Below are 14,891 nucleotides of genomic sequence, written 5' to 3'. Positions count from 1 at the left end.
GGAGGGAGGAAGAAATCAGCTCTTAAACATTCAACTGGATGAGAATAAAAAGAATTCAGAAGATTGGGCATCAGCAAATTGGTTCCTTTCTGTGCCTTTGCCCCAGTCTGGGAATGTTTTGTGCCCGTGAAACAAGAAGATTGATTGTCTCTTCATTTACAGCTAGGATAACCTTTCTTGTGCCTCGAATGTTTTACTTAGTGCTCTACAGAAGTTTGTCTTCCAGAAAGGAGAGCTAGACAAATCATGCTCACAAATTCAAATACCTTTGTGATGATCAGTGAAGGCCCTTTCCAAAGCTACTCGTTATGGCAAGGGATTTCTAAACTTGGAGGGATCATGTTTGGTTGGTTTTGCTGAATATGTAGTGTAGTTAAGCAATGCATATATGCTTGGTTCCTTCCTCTAATGAACAGGTGACTGGTGTCCTGACAAACATAATCCCCGGTGAATTGTTACTGAACGTTGGCAGAGAAGTTGTCCCATCCCAGAGGCAGCTGTGTTTTTAAGTGCCTGTAGTTTGAGAAAGTAGTTCCTGTTTTAGTGTGAAATGTGCTCAGGAATCTTTATAGGAGAAAAAAATATGGAAAGAATGAATGTGTTATGTGGCCCCATGTATGTGGCAAGGATTGAACTCTTCAGTGCAAGGTGCTTGCGTTGTGTAAAGATGCTGCCAAGGGCACAGAAGGAAATTGTTCCTTCACAGCAATGTTTTCTTGACAATAGTTGTTCTTTAGGTGCTTCAAGAGCTAAGCCTATTAGTAGTCCCATTTTCTTACAGGAGGTTCAGGTAATCTCTGTAAGCGCTGTTCAGCCATTGCCCCAGTTAACATCTTCCTCTTTTGCCATAGGTGGAGTCAATTCCAGTAGTTTGTGCTTTAGTAAGCTCCTAACCACTTGCACCTCATCCTGGAGAAACTCTACTCAGAAATTTGTCAGAATGGGGGGGAGAGGGGAAGGCTAATCCCCCAAGAATGATATGAAATGTATTAGAGAAGAAACTGTCTTGATGTTCTGGACATCCAATTTCTTCAACCTGATGCTCACCATGCCATGCAAAATTACCTCCCTCTCTTTATTTTCTGCTGTCACAAATGTGTCCAATGGAGTATAGTTACCAGGTGGAGTCTTTTTTCTCCCATGGAAACATTTTCTTTGTCTCAGTGGTGGATTTTGGTGCAGTTCATCTGGAAGTGCAGTTCATTGGGAAGACTGGTAACCCAGTGCTTCGTTTAAGCAGAGCTGAAGGCCAGATTACTGAGCACAGTTGGGGGTGTTCAAGAAAGAACCTCCTCCTTGACACTGAAAAGCCTATGTGGAGGGTTCCTTGGGAAGTCTTATTTGAAAGGCTGTATAAATTGTACACTACCAAGATTACCTTTCTTGCTTTATGTCTGTGATGAGAAGAGATTTCATTCAAAGTGTATGCACAGCACTGGGAATTTCACACCCATCATTAGAAGCAGTTTTGTGTGTGTGGTGACTGTTATCATTAGTGGTATAATTTTATTTTGTGAAGCGAGGAGAGTTTCCTGCTTTCTTGCTGTCCTCCCGAGGGACAGCTGCTGTATTAATTTGCTGTATTGCCTCCTGGCTGTTCCCAGGCTGTTTTTCCTCTTCATCATGGAATTTTTAATGGCCCTGCTGCCTCTCGGGAGGCATGCAAGGAAGAGTACCTCAGGGATCTCTTCCTTTTTTCACATGCCTATAATTACTCTCCTTTAAGAGCACAAAGCATTTGCTAATCATGTCTTGTCTGTTAAGGTTTCGGCTTGAGGATGCAGGCTGTTAAAAGCAAGCAAGTAGAGACTTGCATGGACAGCCCAAGTGATCCTTCCCCTCTTTCCCCTCTGCCCATTTGCCTTTCTGGGAGAAAGGAGTGGTCTGAACAGAATTTTCTTCTTAAACTCCTTGTACTTAAGAGGATTTTTTACAGGCTCAAGCGGAATATCTTATTAGATTTTGGTTATTCAATGGGTCTATCAGTGGGAAGATATTACAGGTTGTTGGTTCATGGAATGTTATTTCCTTGAGGCAGGGTAAGAGTTTCAGAAGAGCCTAGAGCCAATGTTCCCTTCAATTGGAGTTTGAATAGCAGGTAGAATAAGAGAGGAAGGTAGAAGATAAATTGTGCCTAATGCCTTTGCGTAACCTTGAAAATAGGGTTATGGGTGAAAAAATCAATTAAATGTTCCCACTGGAGGTCATAGGAAAAGTGGACCTCAGATAGCAAGTAGATGTTGAAGGTGGAAATTTTAAGAATTAGAGAGACCTCTGAACAGTACAGATGAATTGAAGAAAATCGCTTTGCATGTACTCTCAGTTAATATTAACCATAAACCTAGAGTTTAGTTGGGTTTAGAAGCAAGTCTCTCATCTTGCCTGGAACACGGGATAAAGATGTAAAGGGGTGAGTGATCATCTCCTAGTAAACTGCTAGTTGCTCCATACCTTGGATTTTGTGGTGCTGTTAGAGTGAAAAGGCTTGAATGTCTCTAATTCTAGTTCCAGCTCTGGAAGTATGCTCGTCAAAGTAAATCTTATTCTTTCTCTTCTGTATCTGTGCAGAGATCCTGACATTTCTGCCTCTTAGCCAAACATGTGGCAGTGTAGGGATTGCCCGCAACGTCAAGCCTTTCCTTGGGCAGCTGAAGGAGTGAATGGATGTTTACAATTTCATGCTGTCCCACTTGACCAGGACAGTATCCAGTTCATTCCATGCAACCTATCCATACATCTTCATCTTCCTGGAATTGTCTTTGTGTGAAAATGTCTGCTGCCAACTGCTTTAGGCATCTTTCTGCCTAGTTTTTGTAAAACTCTTTTTCCATTTAGCTGGAGCACTTTCATGTCTTCCTTTGCTAAAGCCTGACTAATATTGCAGTTGGGGATATAACTGAATTCTTCTGACAGGCATGCAATGAACAGCAGCTATCAACCTACAGTCACATGCAGTTGTCTGAGGCCTAATGCTCCCATTTCGGTGAATCCTAATTCTCCGGAGTGAAAAATAAATTCCCCTTGGCTTCAGAATTTTGTTTACTCGCTATTGCTTTCTTTGCCTGTAAAGCATGTTGCCATTATCAAATCTGTGTACTCAGCAGGTCTGGCAAATATTAGGACTCTTTCTGGTACACAGATATCATGTGATTCAGTGTGAAAATAGAGAATGTGATATATGGGATCATATGGTCTCTGCTTAGAATGCTTACCTGGAAAACTAGAAGAAAATGTGTTCGCTTGCATTTGCCACACAGACTTTTAGGAGTGGAATTGTTATGTCATTAGAATGCTTACTTGGGGAACAGACTGCTGCAGCATGAAGATCTATGATGATTTAAGAAGTGAGCTGCCTGTGTTAGTGATTCTGGAATCTGAAAATGCGCTCTAGCAGCTCTCCCATGAGGTTCTGCAGGGCAGAGGAGACTTTGCAATGCACAGGAGATATCTGCAATGTGATGTGATAGCAAGAACCACCTGCAGGCATGGGAGCTTTGCGTGCAGATTGGATGAGCAAATTGTATTGATTTACACCTGTTATGTGCAGATCAGACTTTGGTGCCCAGCTGGCTCTGTAGTCAAAGAGGAGGAAGAACTCTGCTTTTACTATTAATTTTGTGAAGCCGCCATCAGCAGCCTCAGGTAACACTTCAGGGCTTAGAGAGAGCCTTTTATTTGGCATGTGTTTGCTGGGAATATAGCATCACAGCAGCAACAGCTGGGTTGTGTGGAGTTTTAGTAGCAGTATCCTTGTTAGAAGGGTGTCTCTGTTGAACATTTACTTTAACATGAGGATAATAGCATCCCTTGTTTGCATGACAGTAGATTAATGTCTGCCTTTCACTACATAATCCAAGTGCTTTGCTTCCTCCAAGGATAGGGTTAGAATAAAGATTGTCAGCAGAGAAGCTGGATGATGTGAGATACCAGTGGGAGGCAAACACCTCCAAGTGTGCAATGTGCCTCCTGCCTCCAAGAAGGCCACAGATTGTCACAGTTAGCTCTGTAGGGTCTTCTCAGAGACCTCCGGTATGAGGCTGAGGTGTTTTTTACCCCAAATTTTGAGAGTGGACATCACTTTACAATCTAGACTTTTCTTCACAGATAGTGAAGGTTTCAGGGGCCTGATGCTGTTCAGTAGCGTTCTTTGTGGGCTGGTGTCTGCTTGTTCTCTGTATTGTCTCCGATTGTACTGCCAATCCTAATTTTCTGTTAAAACCCTGTGGTAGATGTAAAATAGTGGCAAGCTCCTGTGACCCTATAGTCCAGCACGTGGTCACCTTGAACTGTAGGAGTGAGATAGGAGACTGGTGTATGCAATTACAATTATTTAAAAAAATATATAAATGAAGTTATAGAATAAATATGTAGAAAAGAAAAGAAAGGAAGCATTACTTCTGACACATTAGAGACAGCAATGAATCTAGCTTTCTGCGTAGCAAAGTCCGCTTTTTCTCCAGCGTGACCTGCATGCAGAATCAGGTACCTTAAGTACTATGTTAAGAACAAGAGACAAATCCGTATTTCCTGGATAACTCCTCTAGCTTGTGATTAAAAAAAAAAAAAAATCATCACTGTCAGAAAGACACTATAGACGACTTTTCATATAAAACCATTTTTTCTATACGTATGTAATTTTTCATTCACTAACTCCTGGCAGTGAGAAGCTGCAGTGTGAGTTGAATATATTGTAGCCATCAACGTAGCTTCACTTTGGATCCTGCTTTGTCTCTCCAGGTGTGTTCTGCTTTCTCTCTTCCCAGGTTAGAATTTCAGTCCTCTCTAGACTGTAAACTAGGTTTTCACATTAGTCCCTGGTCACCTAGCAGATCCAGCTGTGCCTGAGCACTGTGACTTTGTTTTTTTCTTACAATCAACCAGCCATAGTCCAAAAGTAACTAGGCAATTATTTTCACTTTACTGTTTGTGCAATATTGAAGCAATATTGAAGAAACTATAGAAGCCTAGCAGAAGAGATTGAAAGCCAATAAGGACAGAGTAAGTACCATTCTAGTTTCTCAGTTTAGGCCCAGGTCTTTCATCCCACAAAGCTTTGTGCCTCAGACTTCTTCACAGAGGGGCTTGTGACAATGCACAAATGTGCATTTTCTGTCAGCCTTTCCTCTCAACTCTGTTCTGTTCTACTTCAGAGTAATTTTTAAACTTTTCAGAAGAGTTGTTAAAATTCAACTTTGGCAGAAAAACTAGTTCATGGTTGCAGCCTGTCAGTGAGACTTTCACAATTTATAGTTCAGCCTGTCCACTGCAGTGTTGTGTGCTGCGCATACCCATGACCTGACTTTCCCAGTGGTGTTTGGAGTCTAGGAGTTTGTTGTTAAACTGGGCTTCACCAATTCTATTCTCTTACCGATATAGCACTTTTATGCAAGCTAGTGATTAGAAATTTAGATTGAAAAGTGTGGTATCTACCAAAAAATGCATATTTCATAAATTATACCTCAGACACTCTTTCTGTCTCTGTCTTAATGAGGACTATCATCCCCGCGTGCATTCTTCTGCTTCTCTCTCCCCCAAGGTACCTACCACCTGGAGATTCCCTGTATGCAGATTTATGGTGCCTGTAAAGCGCACCAGCCACTTGAAACTGACACTTTTACCACCAGGTCAGTCAGAGCCAGTGAGTAATCAATAGGTTCCTGATTTACTAACTGAAGTGTGGGTGATCAATAAGGATAAACCTGAATGAAATACATGTTACAGAGACAATTTATGACCTCTGAGCCTTTGTGTGTTAGAGGCAGGGCTGCTAGATACAGTGTCCTTGCTATTAGTCTCCAGCTGGAGTATGATTTGCCTTTACTTTCACTACAAGAAGGGATTCTGAGATTCTCATATTCTGTTTCCATTTTTCTTTTTTTTAACCCCTGTGTAATCATGAGGTAAGGGTAGATGTGGTTTGAGCATGGAGCTGAGAACCAGGAGCTCTTATTCAAAACCGAGCTGTAACATTTGAACTGGGAAAAATTACATAAAGTCTCTCAGAAATGGTAGTGCATACTTCTTTCCTAGTCCGTAGTGATTCTCCACCAAGGATCAGTTGGCTAATGTTGGTGTAAGTTCATAAAATTAAAAAGGGAACCTTATTATTATTATGTGATAAAATGAGTTGGATTATTATATATAATTATCTAGTCATCTAGTTAGTAATCTAATACTGTGTCACTGATGCAAAATAAAAAACTGAAGTTCCACTTGATTGAGACTATCTTTTCCTTGGGCTATGCGTGCCTAGATGTTTCAGAATACATGGTAGAACTGTGCTAAAATACTATATAGCCACTATCATAATCATGTACAAAAGTAGCTTTTAGCATATGTGAAGTCACTTAGAGATTAGTCACTTTACATGTACAAACACAAGATTTGAATATGCAGTCTATAGGTGCGCTGGTATTTTTGAAAGCCTTTAGTTCATGATTTCAGGAGGCTTCTGTGTCTGGTTATATTAATATGCGTTCCCAGATTCGAAAAATTGGCTGTCAGTGAAACTTAGCACAATTTAAAAATTTTTGAAACTATTCCATATTTAGATGACAGATCTTGTAGACTTCTTGTAGAACTTTTGAATTTTAGATGAGAAGACAGAACAGTAGCTACTTCTTTCTTATTTTGTGGTTGTGCATTTGTTACAGGTAAGTAGGTAAACCCAGCAGCTTTCAAACATTTTATAGTCTCGGCTGGTGTAGGAAGTTTTTTGTACTCCCTATGCTGTTCCATATAGCTACAACAGCACACTTTGGGTTTGCATAAATTCAGTATCTAAAATTGTGTGTTTGGTTTTTTGGGGTGGTTTTTTTTTTTTTCTTGGAAAGCTATTTTGGCATGGAAATATGAAGCCATGAACTTTTCCTTTTGTTATCTGTAAAAGATTTCAGTACTTGGTAAATGTGTTTGTTAAACTTTCAGGATTTTTTTTTAATCAAAATAACAAGCTTGAAAGACACAGCAGCTTTTCATCACTTAATCATCAAAATTTATATGGTTCCAATCTTTACACCATGTAAGCACCTCACAATCTTTAATGGATTTTATTTGCACTGTAGTTCTGCATTTTGCATGTCAGATCTGATGCAGAGAGTGACCAAGGAACTTGCCAAAGAAACTCTGTTATCTCAGACAAAGCAGGGATTTGAACCCAACGTCATTGCTAAATTATGCATTTGTATTCATTATGGATTGTATTTGAGAAAGTTCTCTGGTCTGCTGCCAAGACTGTCTTTTCTGAATTAAACTTCTCTTCTTCCTATGTCTAGAACTTGGAGGAGTGCTCAGTTCAAGTCAGTCCTAATAATGCAGGTTTCTTCTTAATTGGCAAATGGTTAAACTGAAGTGGTCATCAGCAAGCTTCAGACTTAACAGCTGATATGACCAGGACAGATTATGCCTTTCAGCCAGTTTACAAGTGCAGCAAGACTGTATTACCATAAGCCAGATTCATCTGTTTTCACAGCACTTTGATAAGGAAATCATAATTTTGAAAATGCATGAGGCAGTTTTGCATTCCTAACTTTATGAATTTATTCCTGTAGTGGAAACAATATGCATGGACATTTGGAATATTGGTACATTCTAAGCTGACTCTACAGTGCTAAATAGGTTGCAGAATAATTTCTGAATCAGGGAGCAAATATCATGCAATTTCTTTAAAGAGCAATCTTGCAGACGTTTGTTACGCTTTATAGAAGTAATGGTAGGATATGTGTCATATCACTGCTTGATCACATCTTTACTTATGCAAAGAGTTGTTCTAAAGTTAATACAAAACCAGATCCCTTAAAGGCTAAGAAATAATTATGAGCAGTTTATGTGCATGAGCTCTTAAAAGAAATGGGAGCATAATGGTATATTAGTGAAGAATGTGAGCAAAACTTTCCTGAGAAGCTTTTGACTTGTGCTGCCTGCTAGTAAAGAAGCTGATGGGAAGGTGGGAGTTGGAGGGTGATTGGCCAGAGTTTTACAGGAAAGTGATACTGGAACAGAGTTTAATTTATTTTAATTTCTCTATAGGCAAGCAAATGTACACCTGGGACCACCATGTTCAAGGGACATCAAGAGGAAACGAAAGCCAGCTGCAGCCTCCATGTCCAGCCCAACATCAGGTAACCTGGATTTACCTGTGTGCCAGCATTTCTGAAGTCATGTCCCTCTTGAGTAAAGTGCCAGAGTCACGATAGTCAAAAATAGCATTACCTTGATTTGAAACTAATGAAACGTGTGTGAGAAAGGCAACATGTGAGAGAGAATATCATGTGTTTTTGCATAGCGTCAAAAGCTGCCTACTAAACAAATGTTTGGTGATGCAGCTATGGTAAGTCAATATAATTTACAGTGCTTCACTGTACAGTGGGCAATAATCTGTTTCTTCATAAGGTGTTATTTCCACCGTTCCTAAATTATGCAGTACATGGTAATAAGGAGATGATCAGTATACACAGTGTGTTCCTTCAGTGTTGGGCTGACATTAGCTGGTGGCTCTGGTGCCCTTTTTCAGGGTGTTTCTAGACACTTTCACAGGAGCACAAATCTGGCAATTTTTGTATCCTCACCGGGTGAGACCACCTGTTCCCTCAGAGTTGTCTTTACTCTTGTGGATGAAAATAGTCACTTTTTTCTTTTTATTGCTCTGGGGATGTAGTGATTAAAATGCTGGTTCATTTTCACGTGGCATATTTCTGGAAAGCGATTGATTACCTATCAGAATCTGAAAAAGTTTTAATCTGCAGAACACAGAGGGGGTTAGGAGACTTCTTTCTGGCCTCTCACCCTACCCTCTCTTGAAATATTTTGCCTACTATCAAGTGACCCATGTTGTTCCAACTAGCTTATTAAAAAACTATTGTTGTAATCCAGTAACAAGGCGGTGGGTAAGCTGATGGGAAAAATGGTGATGTGAAAACAGTGGGGAAGGCCAAAGGAACTGATGATGAATAGGAGGAATGAAGTTTGGATCTCTTCCTTGGGCTGGTGGATAGACAGTAGAATAATGAAGGAAGAAAGCTGTGCTAGTGCTTCAGGCCACAGATCTGGATTACAAACTGTCTGAAAGGTTCTGTATTAAAAAAGAAGAGAAAAAAAACATTAAATTAATAATCTGTTGCTCAGCAAAAGTGTCATCTGTTATTGACTCTTTATTTAGGATATTCTTTCCTGGCTTTTGAGTATTCCATGCTAGGATATTCAAACTTCTGTAGTGAAAGGGTTAGTAAAATCATATATCCAACAAAATTTTAGTTCAGGGATCCTAGGTTTTCTTGGTATGAATGCTAGTGTCTCACTGTCCCCTGTTACCTATCCATTTATTTATTGTTCAAAGTGTATTCTGTACTTCATTGCTGGTCGCTTTCTATAGGGAGAGCTGCTATTTCTATGCCTACGTGTTTCAAAATATTATGTAAATTGTACTTACCTGACTAGGCAAATTGTATAGTGAACGCTCTTTGAAGAGTTGAATCTGCATCTGGAGTGGAACTCAGCACTGGAAAATAGCACAGAGGTTTGAAAGGGTTGTTTTTTTTTTTTTAGGGGTAAGGGAGAGAAAATTAGAGTATGTATTACAAGATCAGGAAAGAGAGTGTAGTTACTTGAATCTGGACAGGATGCTTGTGCTGATCATCAAGAGAAAAGTGCTGCAAGGCCTTTAAGGGTCAGAAATGGTAAAAGATCTCTTCCTTAGATCCTGTTTAGAAATATCCCCAGCAAAATTAACAGCTATGGGCAGGGTTTGCTACAATACTGACTTGCAGAAAGAAACTTTTATGATTGGGTAACTGAAGCTGTGTCCTAGCTGACTTTCTACAGCAGTCTCCGAATTGCAGCTGGAGCACAACCTGGGCATGTAACTTGGAAACTTCTGAAATCTGGTATTATTTCTGTCAAAGGTGATCTGACAGTGGAATTACTAATGCCTGAAGAAATACGTAGGATTGTTCTGCAATAATGTAGAATTAACTGAAGACTCTTATGCTTGTTAGACATTGATGAGAGAGATACAGATTTTTCTCCCTTGCCATGCATCTACTCGCCCCTATATAAATCTCTTATACTGGGGTTCCCTGGTACCTGTGGAATCATGGCAGCCTCGTTTTCTCACTACAGAGGCTTTTTATGTTTGTGCTGTTTTACTACTTCTGCAAAAGATGAAACACAGGTGAATGAGAAAGCAGGCCCATGCCTGTCACTGCAGGCACACAGAGTGCTGGATTTCTTCACCTTTAAATAGCTCCTTAGCTGAGTCCAACTGCTCTCGTCTCACTTGTTGACCAGGTCCTGCTTCAGTGATCTCCTTTTTTGCAACCTGAGTGCCCCATGGAGGTGAAGGACACAGCCTGAGCTGGCTCCATCAGTCAGCAGAACAAATGGGCTTGCTCTGCCGAACATCGGGCCATCTCGGATTCCACCTCTTTTATAGAGATGAGTGATGAAGAGGGGCTCGTTCCGCTTTGCCGCTGTATTAATACACATCAGGGGCCAGCTCCTGGCACTAAATCACACTACTGCATACATCTGTTATCGGAGTCCTCACCAGTGTGATGAACAAGACTGCAGATAGAGGCTTCCTCGTGTCATTCTTTATAGGATTTTCCTAAAAGAATAAATAGCTCAAATCTCTGCCAACACTCTCCCCTGTCATTGTGATGAATTTAGCTTCTTTCTTAAACATGCAGCTACAAATCTTCCCCTGTCGCCTCACCCCCCCACCATCCACAGAAAGTTTGGAGTTGAATTTGGCTGAAATCAGAAGATGCTAATAAAAGGCATATGAGATGTGGATGGTGTCTCCCTTCTAGCTGCAGGAATGAGAGAAGGGAGCTAGAGATATGTTTATTTGGGAGCCAGGCAAACTAAGTTTATTCCCTGTCTTCTCACGTACTTTCATGAATGTGAGTATTTATGGGTTCTGGCAAAGCATCTTTTGTCAGAGACCCTTGTATGAACATCAAAAAACATGCATTACTGTAGCAGAGGTGCCTAGGTCTCTATTGTATTTGTATAACTCTATATGTTACAGCTTTAAAATTCTGGTATTAGTCCTGCCCTTTGAGGCTAACTGGCCTAAATACCATAACTGAGATAGCGGTTAAAGAATAACATTTTGGAAAAAGGCACGGCTGTTGAGAGCAACAAAAAGTGGGTAGAAAATTCAGAATTCATTTGCACTTCAGGGAGTGACTGTTACAAAATTAAGTTGGGCAAACTTATGCAAATCTGATATTATTTCTGTCAAAGGTGATTGAAATGAAAGTTAGTGCTTTCCACACTAGACAATTGAGCAGTGTGTGAGCCCTAAAGCATGAGGCTTTCACCAGGTAGAACAAAAGTCTGGCTGGTGTGGTTTGGCAGTAGAATAAGGAAATCTGGAGGAAGTAAGACTGGCTGTACTGGATTAGACCAGAAGTTCATCCAACTCAGTGACCAACAGCCAGTGCCTAGGGAAGAAGAAAGTCTGTAGTGATAAAAGTCCTTCGAACTTTCAGTGATCTAAGACTTAGGGGCTCCAAAAGGCATGGATAGTGTCCTTGTGTTTAGTTACTTGCCGTTGCAGTGCAATAGATATGGAAAATAGATATGGAATAATGTCCCCAGTGGCACAGTAGAACTTGTCTGAGAAATACTGTATAAAATGTAATTCGCATGGTAGTTATTCTCTGGTTTGAAAGGAATCTGATGAAGACTGTCATGTCTGTCTTCTATTTGTCAGAATAGGCCACAAGTGTAGATGGTTTTGAAATAAATGGTAAACAATTGTCCAGCTTTACACTGATGTTTTTAGTGTTTATGTGGTCCAGTCCCCTATATATGTAGCGGTGCACATGGTAACTGGCATCCTATCCAGGTATTACAGTAAGTATGGGGTAAAAATCTGCATAAATAGATTTTTGTCTGCCTTGGCAGGTATTCACACTTAACTTGTGAAAAATAATAATTTCTAAATGGTGCCAGTTAACAGCCTCTGAAACTGCTTGTCAGAGAACAGTTTGATGGCTAGTAGCAATTTGGTGAATTTTCCCTCTGCTGTTTCTTGCTAATGCATTCACTCTTTGTCATGGTGTGATGTACCCAGTAGCAAGAAGCCTGTTTAGTCCTTTGCTTTTTTTTTTTTTTTTCAAATGAGCAAAGATGGAGAGTCTGAGTGGGGAGCCTGCTAGCAAGGGGGTCGTAGTGTAGTATTGGTGGTGATTGTTAGTTTAAGGACTATGAGTTACTTTTTTTTACATGTTTCATATGACCTTCACATGGAGGAAGTTGATGGGCTAGAGGTAAAATATGCAATGTACTGTTATCAGCTCTGTTGTTGTCGTTGTATGGGAACGACTCACTGTTTTGCATATACAGAAGCAGGATTGTTGGGGTTCCAGATCTGCTGAGTGTGGAACCTGAAGCATTGAACCAGCTTTTTATTTAAACTTCAAAGCGATCAGTCCTCTAGTTGAGGCTTGTTATGGCCTCTTTATCCTTCATCCACTACAGAGCAGCAGACACAATTTGTAATAAAAACACACAACTATTATCTGTTGTGAGAATACAATGAAAAATAGATGTGTTTTGTACTGAAGCAGTTATTTGTTCAGAAAAATTCTGGTTGCCCCAAAGACTCCTGTGGCAATTACTCTTTTTTTTATCCTGCCCTGATCTGCTTGTGAGGATTGAGTGATTCAGGATTCTGAGAATGTGGGTAAACTCTCATATCTCGAGGTTTCTGACAATCCTTCTGGAAATTTGGGTGACTGTTGGGTTGAGCTATGGATTTGCAAATCTCTCTTGCTAATTATAGCCTCTCCCATTTTGAAGTTTTATTGAGAAAATGAGAATGGATTCCAATCTAGCTTAGCAAGTAGCTGCTTGTTATAATATGCTGATTTACCATATTGGATATATGTGGAGGTTCATAGTACTGCCTTTACTGGGTAAAGAGGAGAGGTATATTTTCCTCTTTAACTGAGCTTTGCAACCTGAAATTTGCCAAGCCTTCAGAGACTTCAAAATTCTCAGGTACAGGGTTAATTGAGTCTTTGTGGAGAGATCAAGTTATCTTCAGCTGAGTGATTATAAATTGATTCAGTTTAAGTATGGGACAGCTAAAGCTCTTGATTTTCAACAGGAACTTTGACTAAAAGAACTAGTTAGTGGACTGGGAACTTGGAGCTCTGAATGTGAGAATCATGAGGGCAAAGGTGTTAATGCTATCAAGAACCTATATTTCAAAAGAATTTGGCAGGGGAACTTGTAGGAACTCAGTAAATAACACCTTCATATAAGAAATTATATATATGAGGCATTTGCCGTGAAGTCACTTGTTCTAACTTTTTTTTTATTGCCCTTTCCTACTCTCTTCCTCTGTTCCCCCTTTCCTGCAATTTTATATTCCAGCAACTTTATCTGTCCACATGGATGCAGCAGAGTCAGAACTACCAGCAACACCATCCCTGAGATCCCAGAACTCTGAGTGGACAGGGAAAACACCAGCAGCTGAGAAAGCCACTATTGCTGCCTCCAGTAACTTTTTTAAAATGCCACCAGAGAAGAGCCCTGGATACAGCTAAAAGGAAGCATTGCAACTGTAAAAGCTTGCTGGATTTTGGAAGTGTTTGACTCTGGTGTGTGTCTTCACCAAACGTCTTGTTTGGCAGTAGTGGTATCTTCAGTATTGGTGTGTAATGCGTGCCATCATCCAGACTGATCTGTGTGGCCCACATACCTAAGTCATGTTTGTGAATCTATGTTTAAAAAAAGGTAATCAGTGTTGGACCGCAGTGGCTTTTAAAAATGTTCTTGCTATTGCTGTATTTATTATGCATTCATCTCCTTTCCTGATGCCAGCTCATATGTGTTGGATCATGTACAGATTCTTTTGGGTTTTTGGATCTTTATTCACCCCCTGGACATGTTGCTTGTTTGTGCATTTGGCGTTTTTTGGGTGAAAGTCCCACTACCGCCCAGGGAGGCAAAAGTCTCCCCCTGCTTTCTTCCAGGCCAGGAGGTTTTCTTGGCTGGGGAATGAGGAGTGAATGCAAACAAGTTGAAACATGGAACCTGAATTCTGTATTAGCAGAATGTTTTCAGGCCATGTGCTAATGGACTCGAATCATATTGCTTCTAGCGAAGCGAATATGGTGCTTGTCCATTCAGAAATTGCCATTGGCTCACTGGCAGCATGGTCCATTAGACCTTCTCCTTCCCCCTTGTTCTGAATGTCTTTAGTCTTGCTTGTGTATTGCATGTTCTTTCCTAAATCTCCTACTGGATAAGGATTTGGGAGAACTACTTGGACATAAATGTGCAAGCTGGTGTCCTGGAAAGGAACCTGAGCCCTTGAATATCCTTGGAGTATGGTAGAGGATATACAAAACTTCAATTTCTCGGTGTATAAATTAAAAAAATGACTGTTAGCATTTCTGAAGGATGCTTGCTGTTGAAGTTAACATGCCATTGAACAAAAAAGCCATTTAAAGTATCATCTGAGTTCAAAGCGTTCTGGGTATTGATCAGACCACTTCTGTCTCATGTTTTCCCTCCCTTCAAAAAGTATTGTCTGCTATATCTACTGGAGGTGTATCCACCTACTGATGATTGTACTTTACTCTGCAGCATACACAAAAAAGATTCTCTTGTTTTCATAGCACTTCCACTTGGTCCCCTGTTAACTTCTGTGTTGCAGTATATATGGAGAGTGATTTCTTCCCTCTCTTTTCTTGAATTCTTGATCACACTCCACTTACCTGTCTTGAATTACTCTGTCTGGAGCTTATTTTGGGCTGTGTTTTTAGAATATATACCTGCATAGCAGGTGTCAAGGAACAGGTGGCCTCATGGCTTCTTAAATCCTTTAAAAATAGGATGTATTTGTATACATAGAACTCTTTTTGCTTTCC

General features: G+C 40.3%; 1 protein-coding gene across 11 annotated transcripts in view; it reads left to right on the top strand.

Annotated features, from left to right (window-relative positions):
- The window catches only part of GPATCH2L (G-patch domain containing 2 like), a 32,637-nt gene extending 18,260 nt beyond the window's left edge, over window positions 1–14,377 (top strand). For 9 of the 11 annotated variants that reach the window (XM_075151468.1, XM_075151464.1, XM_075151461.1 and 6 more), the window contains 2 exons: window positions 8,029–8,120; window positions 13,390–14,377. In XM_075151468.1, the coding sequence (XP_075007569.1) occupies window positions 8,029–8,120; window positions 13,390–13,449 (152 nt within the window). In that variant the 3' untranslated portion in view covers window positions 13,450–14,377. Of the gene's footprint in view, window positions 1–8,028; window positions 8,121–13,389 lie in introns of those variants that run through there. The other 2 variants (XR_012673855.1, XM_075151470.1) reach the window with 2 other exon arrangements.
- Window positions 14,378–14,891: the final 514 nt, after the last annotated feature.

This window comes from Calonectris borealis, chromosome 5 (assembly GCF_964195595.1).
Source record: "Calonectris borealis chromosome 5, bCalBor7.hap1.2, whole genome shotgun sequence".
NCBI classification, from domain to species: Eukaryota; Metazoa; Chordata; class Aves; order Procellariiformes; family Procellariidae; genus Calonectris; species Calonectris borealis.
The sequence above is the reverse complement of the archived record's forward strand: the minus strand, read 5'-3'. Positions and strand labels throughout refer to the sequence as shown.